At 47.5% G+C, this 23,353-nt stretch overlaps 1 protein-coding gene across 6 annotated transcripts in view; it reads left to right on the top strand.

The window, feature by feature from the left end:
- Window positions 1-15,955, top strand: part of TSKU (tsukushi, small leucine rich proteoglycan) — a 54,511-nt gene extending 38,556 nt beyond the window's left edge. For all 6 annotated transcript variants that reach the window (XM_067533210.1, XM_067533207.1, XM_067533208.1 and 3 more), the window contains one exon: window positions 11,516-15,955. In XM_067533210.1, the coding sequence (XP_067389311.1) occupies window positions 11,524-12,582 (1,059 nt within the window). In that variant the 5' untranslated portion in view covers window positions 11,516-11,523 and the 3' untranslated portion in view covers window positions 12,583-15,955. The remainder of the gene's footprint in view (window positions 1-11,515) is intronic.
- The last annotated feature ends 7,398 nt before the right edge of the window (window positions 15,956-23,353 follow it).

Raw genomic sequence — 23,353 nt, 5'->3', positions numbered from 1 at the left:
GAACTGCGGTGGGACGTAGCCCCAGAAGTCTTAGCGCCACACAGGAGCGAGTGCCGTGCCAGCGTGAACACAGCATCTCGAGCCTTGCTTCCCAGCGGGGCCGCTCTCCCCTGAGAGGACTAACTCGAGTGAACTCTACAAGGATGGCTTCTCCATCTCCTCCGCTCCCTTGAGGTGTGGAGGGAAATGACTGCTGTCCTTGCTGATCCAGATCAGTGGGTGAAGATGACGGTCTGTCTCCAGGGCTTTCATGAACTCTAAATCCATTGAGAACAGCAGCCAAATTCTAACCTGTCCTGCTTGAACTATAATTGCACCTACCTGTTCTTGGCAAGCCCTGTGATACACCTTAATAGAGCTGTGCAAACTGCAGGGCTTCCCAGAGCTCCCAGAGACCTCCGGGGCCACTTGGCTTTCCCTCCCTGTAACAGCTCTGGGGGAATGACTTCGAAAGCCTCTTTTCCTGTTGGTAAATGCCTGTTCCAAGCACTCCACGAAAGGCCAGGGACCAAGATTATACTTTTAAAAGCTTTTTGAGTGGCTGCAGATGACTTTGGTCCTCAGTAAAACTATAATAACATGGGCGGCTTTACAGGCTGGGCAGGGGGCTGACTTTGTGGCAAGCCAGACTGAGGTCATGATTTCATTCCTAATGTCTCTGCCTTGAAGTTAGTACTGAGTTCTTCCAGGAACTTGTCATCTGCTGCCTGTGTGGTCAAATCTTGCAGGCATTGTTGTCCGTGGACTTCTGGCCACTGACTATGGTCTGGGTGCAGGATTTGGCCCTGTGAGAAATGTAAAATTCCGTGTAGTAGACACCAAATCCAGGCTGTTTTAGTTCCAAGTATGAACTGGTTGGAACCTGCTTATGTGCCAGTTCGTGTCCACACAGGTTTCCCTTCTCGTTAAATCCAAACTACACTGAACGGCACCTTGACTTCTTTATAACAGGGCCGAGGGGAGGAAAATTACATAACTTGAATAAACTACTACTTGTTTAAATGTTTGCCTTGTAAATTACGAAAGGCGTCTCAAGGTGGACAAGGGTTGAGACGTTAACAATCAAAATAAGATCCCTGTTAAAAGAAACTTTTTGTGGGGCTGGAGAGGGTGGTTTGAATTTCCTCTTTTTTAAAAGGAGGGTGTTTCTTCAGAGCACAGGAAGCCAAATACCTTGCAAAAGCAAATACCCGTCAGGATGCTGCAGTGAATGGGATGGAGGCGCTGGGCCTCTGACTTAATTAACCCCAGGTGTCTACTCTGCATTCAGGCTTCTTAGCTTGAAATGGTGATATTTTACCCCCATCCCAGTCCTCCTTGCCTGGCTTTGCTCTTGCAGTTGTCATCTGTCCCTCCACTTATAATAGATCTATTAGACTATCCTTGGAGCAAGGATAATGTTTACAGTGTGTTGATTAATAGTTACTTGTTTTGGCACAGAAATAATCCTGCATCCGCAACTGACAAAAGGGACTAACTCTGATCTCTCAGAAAAGCCAGGACCGAGTGTCTCAGCCTTGCCTTTCCCTACCAGTTTAAACACCCTGCATCCTTAGATCACGCTTTGTTTTAACTCTAGATAAACAGCGTTATTGTCCAGTATACACGTCTGTCTGCGTGCATGGAATCCCAGAGATGTAGAACAGAAAGGGGCCTCAAGAGGCCATCTGATCTGCCCCCTGCACTGAGGCAGGATTAAGTATGTCTGGAGTGTAGGTATTTCTAGTAGGGAAGTGGTGGGGTGCTTGTGGTGGGGACAGCTGTGGACCCGGAAGTCTTGAAATAGGTGCAGTGGCAATAAAAAGCTCCCCTCCACCACTGCCCTGCTGGAGTGCCTGTTTGGAGGAATTGCCTCGTGGGCATGGCCCATTCAGTCGTTGGCACCTTTGCTGAGACTGCTAAGGGATGGCCAGTGGGGATTGGATGGAGACCACCAAACTCCTCTTCTGTTGGGTGTCAAACATACTTGGGCCTTGGCCATTGGCAGCCTGCAGCCCGAGTCAGTGCGTCTGTACAGACCTCGTGCGTAGACAAGACAAGCTGGGATTTGCACCAGTTTCAAACAACAGTAAACTTGACCAGCACGTACGGTGGCCCTCCTTGTCTATGCACGTGGGTTGCACTGTTGCAGCGATGCTGGTTGTGGCTACGTAAGACTAAATTGGGGCTAAATTCCGCCTGACAACCCCGGAGGCTCCATCTTCTTTGAGTAATATAATCCCCCTGGCAGCCTCCTTTTGAAGCTCGTGTTTGTTAGAACTTCAAGCGTAGCAGCCAGTGCCAATGATTTACCCGGGTCCTGCAAGGAGGCCGGTAATTGGCCAAGTGGTTGCATTATGCATAGATTCTCAGCTGGTGTAATTCAGCATCTGTCCATTGTAGATACTACTTTTCAGTGGCCTTCACTACCATAGTATCTGAGCACCTCCCAATCTCTAATGTACTTATCTTCTCAACAGTGGAAGGGCTACTCTCCCCATTATACAGATGGGGAACTGAGGCCCAGAACAACTAAGTAACTAGCCGGACTAAATAACACAAGCCAAGCAGAATTTGCCAAGTCCTGAGCTACCACTGGACCAGTGGTTCTCCACCTATTTACCATGGCAGTCCTCACTGTGTTCTGTGGGCCGCATCCGATACTATCCGTATGGCCCTGAGACTGTCACATGGGCTGCAGCTGTTCACCTCTGCATTAGGCCATGCATCCTTTCTCATTGACTTCAGTAGGGCTTTGCCAATTTATACCAGCTGAAGAGTGGGTCTGTGACAACATTTTCTTAAATACTCCCTTCTCCCTCTAGGATAACAAAATAACTGCATGTAAAGAGGATAAGGAAGTGATGTGGGGGGGAGGAAGGGGTTCCTGTTTTAGGTTGATTATCCTTGGATGCCCCGGCAGTGTGGTTTCCACGTGGTTGGGTTAATTACGTGTTAACGACTCCTTCTATGGTGGTGATGTTCCTGGCTGAAAGCAACAGTGGGTGGGTGTTTTTTTTTACATCCATTATTAGATCTCATTAAAGCGGAACATAATTCATAGAAGAGTGTTTCAGCCTCCGCATTCGATGCTGAGTTCACTGCGTAAGCCGGGAGACTAAGCAAAGAGGGCTTTAGAAACGATTTCAGTTCCTATTCATGTCCACTACAACTCTTTAGCAGTAGACGTGTACCACATGGGTTGCAAGCGCTATTCCTCTCTCCCAGCCTGTTGCTTCGAGACGGGGAGAGAGGAAGCGACGCAGTGCTAGACAGAAGAGAATTTCGCACATCCCCCTACTTTGTTTCCTGACGGGTAATTTGGGATGTATCCGCTATCTAAGCTGCCTGGCACGTTAGGCAGATAAACCCATCCCTGATAGCTTATCGCAGATGAGGTGACTGATGCAAAAAATCCTGATAGACGGGTCTAAGAAAACCAGCACAGATAGCTAGAGGTAAGGGACTGATTCTCCTCTTACTGTCAGCTGTGTAAATCTGGAGTCACTCCATTGAGTTCACTAGATATATTGTTTTTTCCAATCATGCTGGGCAAATGGAGAATCAGGCATAAAGGGTGTAGCACTTATTTTATGTTTTGAACTATCTGTAGCTTCCTCCATACCCGGAGCTGCGTAATAGAGAGACGTTTACGAATAGATTGTCTATTCTGAACTATTCGGGCAAACCCCATGAGCCTGGTTCTCATATCTGCGAAGGCCTCTCTACAGCACATTGGCGGGGTGTAAAAGGGCCTTACAGTGGGGATAAATGGCCCATGCTTTCAGACTCCTGTGCAATGCCAGGATGCTGGAAAGGGGCCTTAGTGTAAATGAGGATTAGTCCACTGACTTCAGCAAGACTGGACGTGGGCCCAGGGGTTTGCCTGCATGGAGGGTCGGGAGGGATCACATTTTAAATCATCGTATCCTCTTCCTGCTTCTTACCTCTAAGTATCTGTGACTTGAAAACATCGGTAGCCTTTTAACCATCTCCCCAAGGTAACTGTGCCTCCTCTGACAATTCTATATGTGGCCACCTGGCGCAGTTGCCTGGAAATAGTAAGGAAAAAGCTTGACTGACCTTTAATTTGGACTGATCTGAGAATAAAAACCCCACCTCTCCTGAGATGTCGTCTCACATTTCTGGAGCGGGAGCCCTTTTCAGGAGACAGGTGCAGCTTTTTTTTTTTTTAATCTTCAAAGATTCGTTTGTTTTTGGTGGGGGTTTTTTTGTTTTTTTTTTTGTTTAAGGGCGTAACAGTTTCTGCTTTTAAGCTCGTTTAAACCAGTTTTTTTGCTATCTGTTCACACCTGTGTGGAGAGCTGGCTTTGGCAATCTCTTTGAGCCCAAATGATACTTCAGGAGAAAGTGTCTCCTAATGGCCGCTATTGGAAATCAATAGCCATGGTGATATTGCACGTTAACAGGAGCTGTATGCTCTGACTAAATGCAGGGAGACGTATTCATCAGGATGGGAAGCCCATTCAAACTTGACAAGCAACGGGAGCAGTTTTAGAAAATAAAAAGCTTTAAAAAGCTGTTATTGCCAGAAAAGTGACTCAGTTAAAGCTACCTCATGGGGTTCTTGATTTATCTGATGGGGCTCCCTCCCGTCACTGCTTTAACTCAGTGCCTGAGAAGGAACTAGCAATCTCTTTTCTTCCCAGCTTGTGGGATTTATTGCCACTGATCTCTGTGTGCTCCTTGCTTAGTTATCAAATACAGCTTTTATTTTTTTCAACTTGTCACCTCTGCAAATCCATCCTGGTGTCGGTGCCCGGCAGAACAATCATCCTGCTGTTTAGAAAGGTTTTGCAGTTAGTTGATTTTTGGGTGATGCATAGGGCAGAATAAAATCCTGAGCCCTCTTTTTATGGAAGTATCATGCTAAAAAAAAACCCTCCTCCCAAACCCGTGTTCCTGCCAGGAAAGTAAGTGGCTATGTCTGAATTACAGGGGCAGACATCCTGAGTAAGCCCTTTTTTCTGTGTCTTAAAAAGTCCATAATCCTGCGGTTTAACCAGAAAATTGGGAAATCCTAAATCCGCCAGTCACTTAAGGCCCCGATTCAGCAAAGTGTTTAAACACATGCTTTGCTAATGGGGATTTGAGACGCTCTGTGCCTCAGTTTTCCAATCTGCAGAATGGACTGAGCCTTCCTTACGGCAGAGCACTGTGGGTAGAGCTTTCATAAGTCCCACCCTATAGCTATCTGTGTATATATTTTTTTCTGGTCGTCAGTGTCCTTTAACACTGCCCTCATGGAGAGAGCTGAAAAATCCACCCCGATGAAACGGTGGTAGTCACGGCTACGAGAGGTAGTCTAGATGTGGCCGGCCAGTCTGCCTTCACACAGCAGGGACCACACAGGTCTGAGAGATCCGGGTTTCTCATGTGGCTGTGCTCGAGGGATGCCAAGTGGGAGTGCTGTCCCAGAAGGACCAGCCCTGAATTCAGTGGATAGCGGTGCCAACGTGTCTGCCTGCCAGCTTGGAAGGGAATGAGAGAAGCCTTGATGACAGACTAAGACTGTGCGTTAGTAGAAAATAGTCATTTTGTTTGCCTTTTTCCTCCCCCAAAGTGTGGGTTTGCAACAACGCTCCATTCAGCGTTTCCTCCCCCACCCCTTTCTGCCTTCAGCTCACTTTATCTATCACACAGTGAGTTGGCTGATTGGTTTTTACATTTTTCACAGGAAACCCCAGCACAGGCCCAAATCCTGCCATGTGATCCAGGAGTGTTCATATAGGATCCTATTGAAGTCAATGGGCCAGAGGAGACTGACCGAGTAGGAACAGAGCCTGTGGTCTGTCTGGGCTGGCCCATTCACACCTATGTCTGTTGCTCTGCCTTATCGGGTTTTTTTTAAATAAAGCGCCTCCAGACGCCTTCCAGACAACTGTTGTTTGTATTACAGTAGGCCAGAGTCCAGTTTGTATTTCAGTAGATCAGAGTCCAGTTGTGTTCTGCACCGTGTAGCTATATACCAAGGGAGAATCCCTGCCCCAAAGAGCGTGCAGTATAAATAGATGAGAGAGACAAAGGGTGGGTGGGGAAACTGAAGCACGGAGGGGGAAGTGACTTGCCCAAGGTCATCCAGCAGGTCAATGGCAGAGTCAGAAACAGAAGCCAGATCTCCTGAGGTTAGCCCAGTGCCCTAAATAGTAGGCCACGCTGCCTTTCGAAGAGGTTCAACAAGAGTTGCATGACTAACATGGAAAATCACCGGTGCCTTCTCTTCCGTATTTCATTATTTTTCTTTCTAGGAACAGAGGCCAAGACTTTAAGAAAACTGGAGTTCAGCTCTAGGCACCCCAAGCTCTGATTTCTGAGCAACCAGCAGCTCCCACTGAAGTAACTGGATACACTCCAGATTATGCAGATGTCGAGGGGGCCAGGATTTGCCCCAGGGGGTCTATTTACATTGAGGGAAGTTCCATGCCCAGGGCAAGAGTAGAGCAATCAGGGCAATATTCCTGAGGCAAACCGAAGGCTGCAGAGCTTTGCCCAGTGACTTTCCCGCTGCATTAGAAAACTACTGCAGGCATAAGGGCAAGCAGGATTTGGCCCTGTGCGAATACATCCATAATTTAACAGAACAGCTTGTAGGCAGGAGGCCAAAGGCATTTTGATGAGGGTTTAATAAATGCTATTCACTTTCCCCTCTCCCCTCTTAGAGATGCACTATGGCAGGGGTGTCAAACATGCGGCCTGTGGGCCAGATCTGGCCCGCAAAGCTTTTTGTTCCGGCCCTTGTCGCCCAGATAGGGCCCGACAACCTCTTAGTTTCGGCCCCTAGCGGCTGCTGCCCGGAATACCGGGGGGCCGCCACCGAAAGGTTTTTCGGCAGTGGGGGAGGCCGCAAGCTGCCGCCAAAAGGGAGGACGCAGTGAGATTTTTCTGCCAACGGTAAGACGCCACCTGGGTCTGGCCCCCTTTAAGTTAATCTTATTGCATCATGGCCCACCATTGCAAGTTAGTTTGATACCCCTGCACTATGGACTGCTCCAGCCTAGGACAAAAACCAAAGATACCTGGATATTTTAATTGGTCACTGCCTAACAATGAAGAGGCTTTTTTTCCGGGTTGGATGACAACCTGTTAGCTTCAATAGGAGACAGAACAAATAAGACTTCAGCCACCCAACTTGTTACCACTCTAATTCTTTCATGCTGTTCGGTAATGGATTCCTTGCCTTGTTGTAACAGTCTAGTTAGAGAGGGCGTAAAGTACATCCCTGTTTGCAAGGCAATTAACAGACCCAGTGAGAGAGAGAGACGATCCAGAGCAGCACTGATATAGGTTATGGCTCCCTTGGCTAGTAAGAAACTGTAACTGCAATGTAAATAGCTACTCTCAGCTGCACCTTGCACACTGATGCATCAGGACCACGCTAGCGCCAGCTCCCTGCTGAGGGATGGGAAGAATCATGAGCCGTGGATATTGGTGCTGAAACACCTATGAGGTCGTCTTGTTTGTCCCTTCTGTCGGTTGGTCCTGAAGTTGGGCTGGAAGGGAATTCCCAGACACAAACTCTAGAAGACGCTGATTTCCTGGTTACTGAAGTCTGGCACAGGGTCTGGTTCTCCATCCAACGCACTGTAAATCCAGCGGCTTCAGAAGGGCTGCTCCTGATTCTTGCTGGTGTGAGAGGAGACTTGGATTCGCCGGGTGAAATCCTGGCCCCACCGAAGTCAGTGGAAGTTTTGTCACTGCCTTCAACGGGGCTAGGATTTCATCATGTGTCTTAAAACCAGTATTGGGCATGCTGCTGGGAGGTGATTCAGCTCCCACTGAAGCTAATGAGACTCTCCCCCTCTATCCCCCACAGGAGTTGGGTTGGGCTTGGTAGGCTGTTTCCCAGGAATCAAGCAGGAATAGCTGATGGGTTGGGGTTTGGCAGAGAGGTCTCAAGGTAGCTCCTGGGTATAACTTGTGGGTGTGCCTCTGTTGACCTAAGAGGTTTCACGTTTCTAAAGAGCTGCCTTAGTGCAGTAGATTCCCTTCCGTAGCACAGGATGTCAGCGCTGCCCTCTCACACCCATTTGCATGGAAGGCAAAATGCCACCGTACAGGTGGCTGCACGTGGAACTTGCTTGGCAGGAGCTGCGTAAAACTGGCTGGAAAACAGCTCCGATTCTGCCGGAGATCTTGGGGAAGGTAGAACTTGCAGTTCATCCCGAAATGGTGGTCTCCTCTCACCTCCCCGCAAACGTTAAATAGCACAACGCTGGAACGAGGGCTCATCTTTACTATGATTTCTACAGAAATCACCCTCTTTCTCTAGCATGCAATAAAATATCCTCCTTCAGAGATGCTTAATTGCTTAGATTGCAAGCTCTATGGGGCAGGGACTATCTTCTTGTCCTGTCTGAACAGCCCAGTGGGGTCACAGCCAAGGTTGGGGGTTCCTATGTGCTACTTCCCTACAGGTAACAATAAATGCATGGCCAGATCATATTTTGTGATGCCTCTTCCTTTCTTCTCCTAATGCATTTTGCAAATTTGCAATGGGTCTCCCAGTCACTGATGTGAATTAGCAAGGAGCCATTGACAAGGAAGAGGAACTGACCTGGGAGAAGACAAAAGTCGCTGTGAATTCTAGGAAATGGCTGGCAAGCGGTTCCTAGGCTGCAGGGGAGGCACAGAGGAAGGATCAAAGGATAAGTAGCAAAGATGACACCACAAGGGTGTTGCTTTTTATTAGAGAGCGGAGGAAGAGGTGATAATAGCATGCACTTGACACAGTAAAGGCTGAAACCCTGGGTAGATGAGATAAATAGCCTTGAAAAATAGTATCTGACATTTAAATTTGGGGGATGGGGAAAGTGAGAAGCAGAATAGATCATTGTTCTGGGGACACTTTTCTGTTGCAGATCTCTGATAGGGTGACCAGATGTCCCGATTGGATAGAGACAGTCCTGATATTTGGTGCTTTGTCTTATATAGGTGCCTGTTACTGCCCCCCCCCCCCCCAGTCCTGATTTTCCACACTTGCTTTTTGATCACCCTATCTCCTCAAATCCTTCTTTGAAGGGCATAAAGAGAGCGGACAGGGAACTTGTGATTCCAGGCAATGAAGTGGGGAAACAATAGGAATAATCAGCCTTCTAACGGCTGGAACGTGACTGCCGCAGACCTGTGGGATGCCAGCTTGCTCAGTGTTACAATCCCCAGAGGCTTTGTCACAAAAGCTTTTTATCAACTCGTTCTGGAAACCATGTGTCTGTAGTTACCTACATTTCTGTGAAGGAGCCATTAACAGCTACAATAGTGAAAAGGTCTGGCAAGTCCTGTGAAACAAGGATGAGCATCCTCGATCCATTCGCCCTTCACCTGTGAAGATGGCAATGTTATAGGGCGTGTGAAGGAGAAGGGCTTCACTGCTGGGTCCCGGGTGAGAATCCTCATCCAGACTGCTAGCTATTGCAGGTAGTTATCTGATGGCTGGCCAGTGGCTGGCGTGAAATAAGTGAGTTGTCTCCGCTCAGTCCCTGTGGAGATTTGGAAGTGGGTAGCTACCCATCACACTGCGTGTCCTTGTTGGCAGTCAGGTCAAGAAGATGGACCCATCCTCTGGTTCCTAGGAGGGGTCCTTCCAAGCCAGATTTGAGGCCCAGTGTCAAGTCTGTTTGGGGGGGGGACCGATGGGGAGAACTCAGACGTGTGCCTGTCTGAGGAGTGTTTTGCCAAGAGGACTTTGGTTTTCCCAGGCTGTTGGATTGATACCGCTTTATTTCCTAAGCTGGAAAATTCAGTGGTTGGTGGAGAAGCTGGCAGATGCATCTCTCTGTGCTTAGGCAACTGAGGGCTCCACGTAGCTAGGAGAACGCATTCATGGGCATCTGCATGAGTAGCTTTTTGAATGGTCAAGTCCTCTCAGGGTCCGGATTCACCTGAGCTCTACCCCAGCATGAACCCAGGCCGAGGGTCTGAGTGGTCGACAGCTGACCAGGAAACCAGGCCGTGCAGTGACCACCACCTCTCATGCAGAGGGCCATGGGGCATAGTGTTGGCCGGAAAAGAGTAAGGATTCAGCACTTCCTCTCAAAGGCCCCTCCCCACAGAAGTCCTGTCGGGAGTTAACGCTTCTCTCCCACCCGTCAGAATGCCCAAAGGAAGGCTGGCCGCAGAAACATGGCACGCGCTCCCTCTGGCTGAATTCCTTCCCTGAGCCCCTTGGATGCGTGACGCCTTGCTGGTTCTGGGAGGTGTAAGGTAGCGGGTTGGACCCATTGTGTCTGATGCCAATGAAGATCCAGTTTTCGCTATGCATGTTTACCGTAGCCTCGAAGAAAGCAGTTGTCTAGCTGAGGTACTACTGTTGGCCCCTGTCACTGTAGTGTCTGAGCACCTCCTAGTCGTTCATGCGTTTATCCCCTCAATACCCCTGTGAAGCAGGGAAGCGCTAGTATCCCCATGTTACAGATGGGGAACTAAGGCATGGAGAAATTGTGACTTATCAATGTCACATAGGAAGTCTGTGGCAGAGCAGGGAATTCAATCCCCGTCTGTCAAGTTCCCGACCACACACTGATGTTTGCATCTGAGCTACAGCTTATTAAACCACCCTAAATAACCAGGCCATGGCTACGCTTCATCTGCTACGGCGGCACAGCGTGCAGATGCCCGTTACAGTGACGGGAGGGGTTCTGCTGTCACTGTAGTTAATCCACCTCTCCGAGAGGCAGGAGCTAGGTTGATGGAAGAATTCTTCCACCATCCTAGGGCTGTCTACATTGGGACATAGGTTGATATAGCAGTGTCTGTCGGGGATGGATTTTTCACACCTCTGAGAGACAGCTGTGCTGATGCACATGTTCAGTGCAGACCAGCTCTCTCCCTTCACCTCCCCCCCAGTGTTTGAACCATAATACGGTGGGAGCCTCATGCGTGGTTCAGCTTAAACTGGTGGAGATGCAGCACGGCCGGATCTTGCTTCAGAGCAGTGATCGCTCTTCACAGGCAATCCCAAGTTACCAAGTTGGGTGCTGACTTGGTTGTATTTTCATGGGCCGTGTCTAAGTGAGATTTTTTTCCCCCTTAATTTCCCACTGGTGGTAGCAGTGGTCGGAATACAGTAGACAAGGTATTGGTGGCATCTTATATGCCAGGTGGTCTAACTTGGTTCAGAGCCGGCCTAGTGGTCCAAACACCAGCAGTCACTGTCTATGCACTAGAGTTGTTACAGTGGGAAACTTTACAGGGAAGAGTCTAGTGTAGGAAATACCTATGGCTACCTGCCTACATTTATTCAAATGTCTGATAGTCCAGTACCTTAGGAGCACATATTTCCCATCACTGCTTCAGTCCAGACACCTGCAATGGCAAATATCCAATCACTAATGCAGTCAGATATTTCCACTGTTGAGTAGTGTCAGATACCATGGGATTGTTCCATGCATTGAAAAGCACATCTGTCCCAGTCTTTGGAAGGATACAGTTCATGTGATTGATCCGACTACCGCAAGGTTTTGAGTTTGTCTGCAGTGCTTCAGACGCTCTTTAATTCTCTCCTCATCTTGGCTTTCAGGTTCAGCAATGCTTCTCTCAGCCTGGTTCAACCTGCTGCTTCTCTTTCCTTGTATTGGTGCTACCAAGACCTGCTCCCCAGGATGTCACTGTGAAGTGGAGAGTTTTGGGCTCTTTGACAGCTTTAGCCTGACCAAAGTGGATTGCAGTGGAATCGGCTCACACATCGTCCCAGTCCCTATCCCACTGGATACCTCCTACTTGGACCTGTCCTCCAACAAACTGGAAACCATCAACGAGTCAGTGCTGACCGGGCCTGGTTACACCACCTTGGTGAGCCTTGACCTTAGCTATAATAAAATTGCTAAGTTCTCTTCCACGACCTTCTCCAGACTCAGGTATCTGGAATCCTTGGATCTGAGTCATAACTCTTTGGCAGTCCTTCCAGATGAATGCTTCTCCAGTTCACCGCTGGGGGATGTAGATTTGAGCAACAACAACCTCCTGGATATAACGATAGATGTCTTTGCCTCCAGAGGTCAAGGGAAACCCATTAATGTGGATTTGTCCAACAACATGATAAGCACAGTCACAAGACATTATGACAAAAACATTCCCAACATCCAGAGTTTAAATCTCTCTGGAAACCGACTAAAGACTGTGCCAAATCTCCGAGCGATTCCTCTCCGATACTTAAATCTCGATGGGAACCCTCTGTCCAAGATTGAGAAAGGAGCCTTCGTGGGACTGAAGGATTTAATTCACTTGTCTCTCAGCAGCCTATGTGACTTTAAAGAGATATCTCTTTACAGCTTCAAAGAACTTCCCAACCTCCAGGTACTCGATTTATCCAGCAACCCCAATCTTAAGTCGTTGAGTGCTGAAGTAGTTTTTGGTCTAAGCTCCTTGCAAGAGCTCAATCTGTCCAATACAGGTGTGTCCTCCTTGCCAAAGACTGTGCTGAAATACTTATCTTCCATCAAAAGCATTACCTTGGGGAAGAACGTACAGTGTCTGAAGGTGATCAAGGAGGGACAGTATCACCGACAAATCGGGTTGACCAAAAAAGAAGTCCTCAGTTGTCATGACAGCCACGGGTCTGTAGCAGCAGCACCCTATGTCTCGTGATAAAAGTTGATGGGAAAGGGCGAGGGGAACAGAGGTAGATTGTACGGCTATCTGGACTGAAATGACTGCTGTGTGCCTTTCGTAAATAATTCTGTTAATTTATATGTTTGTATATGCCAATACTTGATGGTGTGTGTCTTTAAATTCTGTATTGCTGGCCATTTTCTGCCACGTGTTGGCTGCAGCCTCTTGGCTCCTACAAGCATTTGCAAGTGATACATGCAGCATGGGAGCTCCCGACAGTGTTTACTGTGAATGGGGACCAAGTGGTGTCACTGTTTTGAATTTCTGATGAAGGACAGAATGTCTGGGGAGAAAATGCATTCGGCCCAGTCTTATTTGCAGGAGGAAAACTAGATCTGTCTACGGCGTGCACCCAAATGTGTTAACGCTGCAGTCATTTGCTTACAAATCCATGCTTTATCTATTCTTTTCTTTCCCAAGAAGTGCCTTCCAGATGTTGCCTTCATTAGCAGTGCCCTGCTCATTATCATGCACTTTCAGTCTGAAAAAAACAGTACGAAGCAAATCTGAGTGTGGGGTGCTTCTAATGCTTGGATGCTGTTTGCATAAAAGTGAACACTTGGTACCTGAGAACCATTTTCCCCCACCTCACCCCAATTCTGTCCGCACAGGATTGCATTAGATTCTCCACTGGAAATTCCGGGGCGTCTTGATGCAGAGGGTGTTGAACCTTAGTTGTCCATCAAAGACAGAATTTCGAAACTCAGCACTGTACCATTTTAAGGATCGAATGCGGTTTCCATGGATCCAGCCTCCCTCCCTCCCTGCTTGCTGTGTGTGAGGCTGAACAGAGCAGCTTGTGTTACCGGCAGGGTGTCTGGGTGTCAGACTCCAGTAGGGTAAATTAGATTGAGCTCTGAAAGGGAGAGCGCGTGTAAACTAAATAAAAGACTCCCTCCCTTTCTTGGGCATTTAAAGAATGCTTGATGAGGCTCCTTATCTTGATAACCTTATCAAACCAAGGCGTAAGCCCAGGGGACTGAGAATAAGCTGTTTCCACTCTTGACTTCCCTGGCCTAATAAGAACATGTGTGACGCAGCTGGGCTGTTAATGCAATTTCATGCCAGAAAATGTGTTCAGAACGTGTGGGGGAGGGAGGAGAAGCTCCAGCCCAAAAGCCTGAGGCTGCTGACACCCACTGTTTAATAGAACAAGGTAGTAGCTTGCTTGCCTGTCTGGGAGAGAATCCTTTTGGGGGCCTGCTTGCTCTATGTAGTTCTCTTCTCTCTCCCGGGCTTGGCTTCTTGGCAGCTAAACCAAAGTCTGCTAAAATCACGTGCTCTGGAGCACGGAGTATGAGTCGGCTTTGCCCAATTGCCTGCATGCCGAATTTGGCCAAGGGAGAACAAAGCAGGAGCAAAGGGAATGGGAGAGGCAGACGCACAAGAACTCAGCGGTAAGCCCAGCTCGAACCAATGGGGGGGAAGGGAGGGGAAGATGCTACACGAGAACCAAGCTCCCGTTCCGTGAAGGAGAATTTTAACCCAGGTCCCCAGAGAGACTCAGCCTAGGTGTAACTTCTGCTTAGCCTAGGCCTGAATCTGTCTCTCTTCCTCGCGGAGGGGGGGCAGAGGGAGACATACTGGCACCATCTGCTCTCAGCCGCACTAGTCAAAGAGCTTGTCTACACACAGAGTTGCACCAGGTTCACTAAAGGATTTTATTTTTTAAACCAATTCAGTTAAGCCCAGCAAAAGGCTGCATGGATGCTCTTACTTTGGTTTAAACCAGGCTTTTTTTTTTTCAGTTTAGTTAAAGTCTATCGGGAACAGGTTTAAACTAAACAGCAATAAGCTACTCTTAAACCAGAATCAGTGTGTCCACATGGGAGTTTGCACCAGATTCCCTAAACCAGTGCAGCTGACCCATGAGTTCATTGGAGTCTGACTTGAATCGGTGTAACGGAGATTAGAATCTGGCCTATTCTGTAGTCAGGCACTGAGGATGGCTATAGACCAGAAGGAAAATGTGAAGGGCGGGCACTGGCAGACTCTGCAGGGGATCTGAGATAAACAAGAAGTGTGGGGTGGGGAGAAGGCTATAAGAAGATGCATCTGCTCACATACGTAACTGTTGTGTAGATTCCACTCTATGTTCGAGGAAGAGGGGTGAAAAATCTAGTATGTTTCATGGTGAAACAGCTTGCATTATGAATCAAAGACACTGCAGTATCCATGGAATCCAGAAAAGAGCTATATCTTCCCAGCTACATCCTCGAGAGTATTTTACTAGTTGAAATTACACTGCCCCAAACCAGTTATTTGTGGGAATGATAGAAAACATTTGAGCCAATCAGAGCCTGTCACTGTCTTGGAAGGGCCAGATTAACAGCTGGTGCAATATAGTGATCTACACCAGCGAGGATATGGTCTTGAATTTCCAAATAGCTTCTCCAGTGTCTTGGTCCTGTATCTTATAATTGAAATTTAACCCTTTTTAAAATGTGGGGTTTTTTTTCCTTTCACTGAGCCTTTTAAATGTTCTGCTCACCGTCTGTTTCATGAGAAACTTGTAGATTTTTCTCAAAAGGCAGCAATATTGTCTTAGACGGGATGCGATTCTATAAAATCGGGGGAAATGCTGAACAAATAGGAATACAACATGGTCTTCGGTTTGTTTGGGGTGGGTTTTTTTTTTTTTTCTTTCCTAATGGAGCCTGCCTTTTTAAGAGAATTTTTCTGCTGGCAGAAAACAATTTTTAAAATTATATATTTGTTTAATTTTATAATTCTGTACTTAGATGAAATGTTAGGGGGATAATATATAGACTGTAGACGTTACTGCCTTTGCACCACTGTGGTAAATTCAATACCCAATGTGACAATCGAATTGAAGACTGCAAGATTTACTCTTGTAATCTCATGGTAGCCGCTAGCTAAACGAGTCTTATGAAAGGCTGGCAAATACCTTCTCTGTATAATTTTTTTTTTTTTGAGACTCTGCAGCATTGTAATGCTTTTGTGATTATTCACAATATAATAAAGTAATTTGAGGGAGACAAAAACAGTTCCTGGGTTTGTTCCTCAAATGCGGCAAACTGCTTGGAGAGGGAAACCTGGTCTCTGGTTACAAAACACAAGCTTTCAAGTACCTCCACCCCAGCTGTAGTTCAGATGCTGCATTTTTCTCATGCTCCATTTAACCATGCCCAAGTCAGTGGTATTGTGTAGTGGCTTGTAGGCGCAGAACTCAGCCCATTGCATTTGACTTGGCCCTGTTGCTGGAAAACAGCTTCCCTCTGGTATGGCAGGGCTGGAGCAGAGCAACTCCCTATAAGGAATAAAGCTTAAATTGAAATGGAAAGAGGCTTTGGACACGCAGCAATGCGGGATCCAGAGGATTCTTGCAGAGTGAATTTCCTGCTCCGGGGCCAGACCCCCCCAAAAAAAAACTCATGGGAGAGACTCTCATTGACTTCCATGGGCTTTGCATCAGGACTCTAGGACGATGAACAAATTGGAAGGGTGAAAGGGAGTAAGAAGGAAATGACCGGCCCAATCCCTGAACCGTTCTGTTAGTATTATTGTGCCAAAGACCTCAGTCCACTGTAGCACTAAAATGGTAGAGACTAAACTTGACTTTGGATTGGACCTGCAAATCCAAACGCTATCTGGCATGCGTGCAAACCACACGGAGCAGAGTTGTGTGTGCGCGTGAGTCGCTTCACAAGAGTGGGGATCAAGTGGGTTCTAGCAGAAGCAAGGTCTTATTCTCTGCGCCCCACTTCCCCAGCTGTAAAATGCAGGTGATCGTTACCTTATCAGCACCATCACCAGGAAGTAAATTCAACTAATGTGTGCTCCTCTGATCCTTACAGGCTTTTCTGCACTAGGGTAAAACAGAGGAACATCACTGGGTTGTTCCCCCCCGCAATGCTTTGCTGAGTCCTGCAAAGGAAGGAAGCCTCCAGTTTTTTACTTCGAGCCCTATGCAATGATACGGGGCTAAAACAAAGATTCTGTCTAAAGCAGTGCAGACAACTCAGCAATGAGCACATGGGCGTCTCAGAATCTACAAAGATCCCTTTCATGCTAATCCCAAAGAAACAACTGAAATTCCAACAGTGAAGTGCACATTGTCCTGTCCAGTTTTTTTTTTTTATAATGGTCACGTGCCAGGGGTTCTACCATGTTTCTTGGGAAAATTACTTCAGCGTTTAATAGACCTGCAAGCTGAGAAATCTTTCCTAACATTGATCCTAAAGTTTCCTTTTCTTAACCTTGTCCCCAGCTCCCAAGCATAGTTTTTTTAGGCCCAGTACAAACTCGTAACACGGGCCCACTCCTTAACACATACCACAAGCCCTCAGCCCATACATACAATCTCGGGAGCCATGAAAAAAGTTTCCATCATGGTAATGGGGGTTGCAGCCCGGGCCGGGCCCCCCAGGGCCTCGATAAAGTGTACCCTTCCCCCCCATGTGCGGGCCCTGCTTGTCCCATTATATTGACAGGTATCGCCCTATCGCCACGTGCAGTGTTTGCACCCTCCGAATATTGTTGGATGTTTCTTTTGCCCTTTCCCCCCACTTAATCACTTTTGCAGGTCTTCTCCGAAAAACCTCCACCTTTGTCGGCAGCTAATGAGTTGCATGAAAAAGAATCCAGTATTCCAAAGGCAGTCATGCGGCAGACTTCGAGAGGAACTGTTATGCCCCTGTCTGGGACGGGCCGTCTCTGCAGCCCAAAAGTACTCTGGTTTTATATTTTTAATGGCCACATCACAGTGCAAACTCAGTCCTGCTCGCAATGCAGTATTGCCCCCTAGTGCTTTTCTCATTGTTATAGGTTTCTCTTTCTTGCTGCCTATCTGTGGTTGGGGTGAGTTTGGCCTCCCCCCGCCCCACTTCCTCCCTAGATGCATTAGCTTGCACTTTTTTCATATTGAAATTGCTTTTATTTCCTACCCTTAAGATTGGACTATGTCCCTTTGCATTTTTCTGCCCTCTCAGGTGTTTGCAGCGGCACCCAATTTAGTTTCACCTGTGAATTTGGCCAGTGGATCTGTTTTATTTAAACAGTATGGCCCTGGCAATTTGAATGAGAGCCACTGTGTCAAGTTTAAATATCTGTGTCCCACACAGCTGAGACTGGCTAAGTGGTGGGTGCTCTGTCCTGGAGAACATCACATAGACTGTCACTAATGTAACCTGACACCTGCAACGTGCTATCAATGCTTAAGGAACCAGCCTTAATATCTTTTAAAAGAGGCAGTAACATTCAGTGCATGAAACTGCTGGGACTTTAATATTGTGTTTTACAGGCAGGTAGTGAGAAAAGATCCTGCCATGAAGAGCTCATTGACACGAGATACAAACTATAGGAGAGGATGCCAATAAACCCTGTGCATTGGGAGCCCTGCTATTTGAACGATGTCTTCACTATTAGACTTGCATGCGGCGATACAATGGCTGCTTTAAGTAGAGAACAGGAACATTTTTAGAAACAGAAACACCTCGAACTCGACTCCAACACAAGGCTATGTCGTTTAGCGGAGGATTAGCAGACGTGGCAGTGCTGCATTTGGAATCTCTGCTTTCAGTTTGGTGCCATTTTTCTAGCTTGTAGGATCCTCATAGACTTTAAGGCCAGAAAGGACCATCGTGATCACCTTTGACCTCCTGAACATTGCAGGCCCCAGAATCTCACCCACCCACTCCTGTAATAGATCCCTGACCTTTGGCATGATTTATTTTAAAGACTTCCATTTACAGAAAATCCCCCATTCACCAGCAAGTTATTAGCTCATACCAGGAAGTGACCCAGGTCCCATGCTGCAGAGGAAGACAAAAAACCAAACAAACCAGGGTCTCTGCCAATCTGACCTGGGGGGAAACTTTTCTTCCTGGCCCCAAATATGGTGATCAGTTGGACCCTGAGCATGTGGACAAGACCCACCAGGCAAACCCCTGGGAAAGACATCACTGCAGTAATTCAGAGACCTCCTTTCTCTGGCAGTTGGAGATATTTGCTTCTAATAGTTGCAGATGGGCCACGTGTCATTATAGGCAATCTCATCATACCATCCTGTCCCTCTACATGCACTGAGTGTGTCAATTTTGTGTCCCAGGGCTCGGCTAGTCATTACATTCTCCATGAGAAGAGGCCCAGCCACCTTCCTTGCCAGCATAACCACTCCTCTCTTATTCTAAGGGATGTCCTTTTGGTACCCAAAGTCCTACATCTCATACCTAATTAACAGAGGCCGTTTTCACCATTTGTCTCTAAGCATGCACAGGCACTAATGCTCTGCTGCAAAAATCAGATTCTGACTCGAACTTTTTAAAAACAAGCCTGGCTCTGGCATTTCCACTCCGTTGTACGTTTTCTTTCCAGCTTCGCTGTTCGCAGTCACTCGTTTGGTCACAGTGGAAAGCTCTGATGCACTCTGTCCAGGGCAGAAAATTGTGCTGAATTGTTAATCACTGACGTGCGTTGGACCCAAGGACTGAATCTCCTTGAAACCAGTGGGAGTTGAGGGAGCATTGCAACCCCTTGGAACGGGCCATTCGTCCTGACTTTGCAAATGAAAAGGCAAATCTGTCCCTTCCCGCACTCCCTGGGGGCTTTATTTAAAGGTTCTTTTTCAAGCCTTTTCCGCCTTAGCACCTGTGCTGACTGTGGGAGAAGGAGCAACTTTCTTGAAGCCACGTTTTGTGAATGGGATTCTCTATATAGTGGAACTTCAATGAAGAAGTGGCATTCCCCTTCCCTGTGTGTTGAACGAAGTGTGTAATGAATTGGGCAGAGGGCGTGTGTACCACTGCCCTCTACAGGATTGAATCAGAACAGTTCAAGTTTGTAGCAGCCTCTGCTCTGTTGTAACAATTCAAGTAGCTAGGAGGCCTGTGCCAATGGTGGAAAAAAGGTGGAGAGAGATGCTTTCTTCTGCCACTGAACAAGGAACCCTATTGCTTCACAGTACAGCTTCTTCCTCAAACCTTCCCCAGACCTCTTTCTTCCACAGATTTAAAGAAACAGTTCACACATTCTCAATCGGGGGTCTGTGCTTTTGGGAGCAGAAAGATCAGAGTTGTATTGCTAGGTGCAAGTGGCCGTGGGATATGGCAGAAAGATAATGCTGAAGTTCCTGGATTTCTCAAAATACCCATCTCTTTAATTTTGTCTATTCAGAAAAGCAGCTTTCTTAATATTATATTATCTGCTTATGAACCAATCATCTACCATCCTTTAGCAGGAGAAATCATCCCAGACTGTACTGTACAGTTAGAAAGTGGATAAATAATTAGGAATGCCATTAAATGCAGGCAAGGTATTAAATGCTGGACCATCATATACATTATAAACTGCAGCACACAGGCCTGTGGGCCTGGGGGCCTCTGTTTGAAAGCAGTGACTCTAAAAAGTTGGGGTGGAACATGGTGGACAATCAGTTGAACATGAGCTTCCACTGTGATGCTGTGGCCAGAAGAGCTGGGATGCATAAACAAGGGACTCTTGAGTAGGAGCAGAGAGATTGTTTTACCTCTGTATCTGGCACTGTGCGACTGTTGCTGGAATACCATGTCCAGTTCTGGTCTCCACGGTTCAGGAAAGACATTGATGAATTGGAGAAGGTTCAGAAAAGAGCCAGGAGAATGATTAAAGGATTAGAAAACATGCCTTATCGCAGTTGAGCTCCTTGGGTCTATCCATTTAGCTTAACAAAGAGAAGATTAAGGCGTGACTTGATTACAGTCTACAAATATTTAGTAATGGGCTCTTCAATCTAGCAGATAAAGGGTATATTATATATGGCTGGAAATTGAAGCTAGACAAATTCACATTTTTAATGGTGAGAGTGATTAACTCATGGAAAAATGTATCAAGGGTCATGGTACATTCTAAACTCTGGCAATGTTTAAATCAAGATTGGATTTTTTTTTCCCTTAAAGATCTCTCTAGGAATTATGTTGGGGAAGTCCGATGGCCTGTGCTATACCAGATGATCACAATGGTCCCTTCTGACCACAGAATGTATGGAAGTCGTCCCCTAAGCACAGCTTCTGCCTCTCAAGCACCAGTACATCTTGCACACACGTCTTGCACTAATCAGAAGACTTAGTAGCCTCCCATAGGCTGAGATCTCAGCTACTCCACGCAAGATTATTACTTCTTTGCGTTATAGAGGTCTCCACTGCAGTCAGGAACCTGCTGTGCTAGGTGCTGTACGTACATATAGTCCCTGCCTTTCCATCTTAATTACAAAAGGTGGAAAGGGAAGCTGAGGCAAACTGATTTGCCCAAGGTCATGCACTAGATCAGTGGCAGAGTGAACAGGACCCAGATCCCCTGAATCCCAGTCCAGTGCCCTGGAATAATAATCTACTAGATCATGATGATGCTTTACTCCAACAGGCCTCCCCTAGGACCTGGAGTGCTGTCAATGGTACTGGCCAGCCTCCGCCTATCCCTTGTACTCTGTTCATACAACGTCTGCCCCATGCACTTGCGCACTAGGGACTCCCCACGAACGTTCCCTGCTTTAGAGCTTCCGCCAGGAGCCCTAATTTGACCTTTAGCAAAGAAAGGGATCGAGTTATGAATTTCCTTATAGAAACCAGCTTGACGCAGTGATCTTAAACATCCCAGACCCCTACCTCGGCCTGCTAAAGCACAGCCTCTGGGCCCCCGGGGCGCCATTGTTAGCAGTAGATGTGTCAGGCTGTGCTGCGAATTCTAACCTACATTTCTAAGAGATCATTAACCTCATTTTCCACCTGGCTTTGAGCTGTCACTTTACTGGAGGTGAAAGTAAACATTCAAAGTGGCTGCGTTTTCCTCCCACAGCCCTTTATGATTATGGCTCTGTGCGCGGCAACAGAGATTACCCGGAAATGCTGCCTGCTTAGTGAATGGTGCCCTCTTCTTGCTACCCGGCTTGTGAAGAAGCATTTCATGCCAAGGGTCTGCTCCAACGGCCACTGAAATCAATGGAAAGGCTCGTATTGATTTCAATCAGCTTTGGACAAGACCATAAATAAAGGAGTGGCCCAGCTGGGCTCAGGGAATTGGCAATGGCCCACGACATCAGGCGGAGGTCACTGGTTTGGCTGTGGCCGTGCCGGGTGGTATTTACCAGCTGCTGGCTGTACATTGCCCTGGGAGATAGGAGTTGGTGGTCTTGGCCCACAAAGGGAGCAAAAATAAGTCAGTGATTGGGGCTCTGGCCTAGAACTTGAGACCCATGGGTCCAGTTCCCTGTTCCACCACAGACTTCCTGTGTGACCTTGGGTAAGACCCTTGGCCTCTCTGGGTATTAGCTGGGCTCCTAGCACTGCTCTACTCACAGGGGTGTTGTGAGGATATTAAAGGTTGTGAGGTGCTCAGAGAGGGTGGAAACAGGGAGCTGTTACTTTGGAGAGCTAGTTCCTGATGGACAAATGTCTACATCACAAGAGCCATCGCTGCCCTGGGTGAGGGCTTTGTTGTCAGTGCTCGGCAGGAGGCCATGGCTGGGTTGGGCCTCAAGACCTGAAATACGCTCCCTCTGAATGAAGGCTGGTGGTTTTATCTGCATTTCCCAAAGATGGGTGAGCCTCGTTACTCCTATTTTACAGAAAGGGAAACTGAGTCACGGAGAGGTGACGTGTCTTGCCCATAGCGTCTGTGATTCAAAGACAGAGGCGGGCGTAGAACACAGACCGCTGGGAACCCAACAACTGGATCATGCTGTCTCTCTTCACATGCTCCTTCCAGGTCGGAGATGAGGTACAACAGATCAGGGACACTGACGCATCTGATAGCCAGGCTGTGTCTGTGCTGCAGATTAAACCAAGAGTTCGTGCACAGGGCTGTGAATCCAAAACCTTCCTGGAGCCTTCCATTCACCATGAGATTTGCATACAGCGTGGCAGGAAGGTAAGATTGTAGATTAACAGGCAGGTTTCTAGCTGGGAGCTGCTGGATATAACAGGAACGCAGAGTCTCTTGTATGTGTGAGGCTGCTGATTTTCTTTTAATGCAGCTGCCAGCGTTGCTTTGTTCCCACCTGGCTTATGGGACACCTGAGGAGAGAAGAATCGTTGATTTCTGCATAACGATATAGGCCTTCTCCAAGCACACATGAGAGTCAGGCGGGCCTTTTGGCCAGACGCTACCCTTGGGATTCAGAAGCTGGTTCCCTCCAACAATTCACAGAGGGGGTAACTAGAGGGTCACACATTTGGTTAGTGGGAAATGGCTATACTATATTTATGAACTATCTGTATGACTCTACCTAATCGCTTTGGTATTGCTACCCTGTGGGTGCAGAAGGGTTAAAATGCAGCTCCTGCGGGCAAAGCAGGAGACAGGTGGTGTTTTGTCACATAGCTGTCTGGGGTGATGTGAAGGGGCCGTTAAGGACTGGCTGGAACCAGCCCGTCTCAGTGGAAGACCCCATAGAGACAATGGAAATCCCAACCATTGAACAATTGATGCTATAAACGGGGGCAGGGGAGCTCCCAGCAGGCAGGAGCTGTGAACTCAGCATGCAGCAGCAGGAGGACAATGAGTGGAGGTGAGAGGAGGCATAGATAAAAACTGGTCTCGGACTCTGGTCTCTTACCCGAGAGAAGAAAGAAGGAACAGAGACAGAGAAAGAAAGCAAAAGGTTCCTACAGCACCATGGCATTGGCCAGTCTGAACGGCCCTAACCTTCTCTGGGCAAACCAAAGGAGTCCCAGCTCCCTGCTGCTGGGTTCAAGCTGACTAATAAACCCTGCTCTGTCTGGTCTGTAAGGGCTGCAGGGAGTCGCTGCAGATA

Source organism: Emydura macquarii, unplaced genomic scaffold (assembly GCF_026122565.2).
Source record: "Emydura macquarii macquarii isolate MOO-44397 ecotype Brisbane River unplaced genomic scaffold, CSIRO-AGI_Emac_v2 contig_3328, whole genome shotgun sequence".
Lineage (NCBI taxonomy): Eukaryota > Metazoa > Chordata > Testudines > Chelidae > Emydura > Emydura macquarii.
This window is presented reverse-complemented; position numbering and strand designations above follow the sequence as displayed.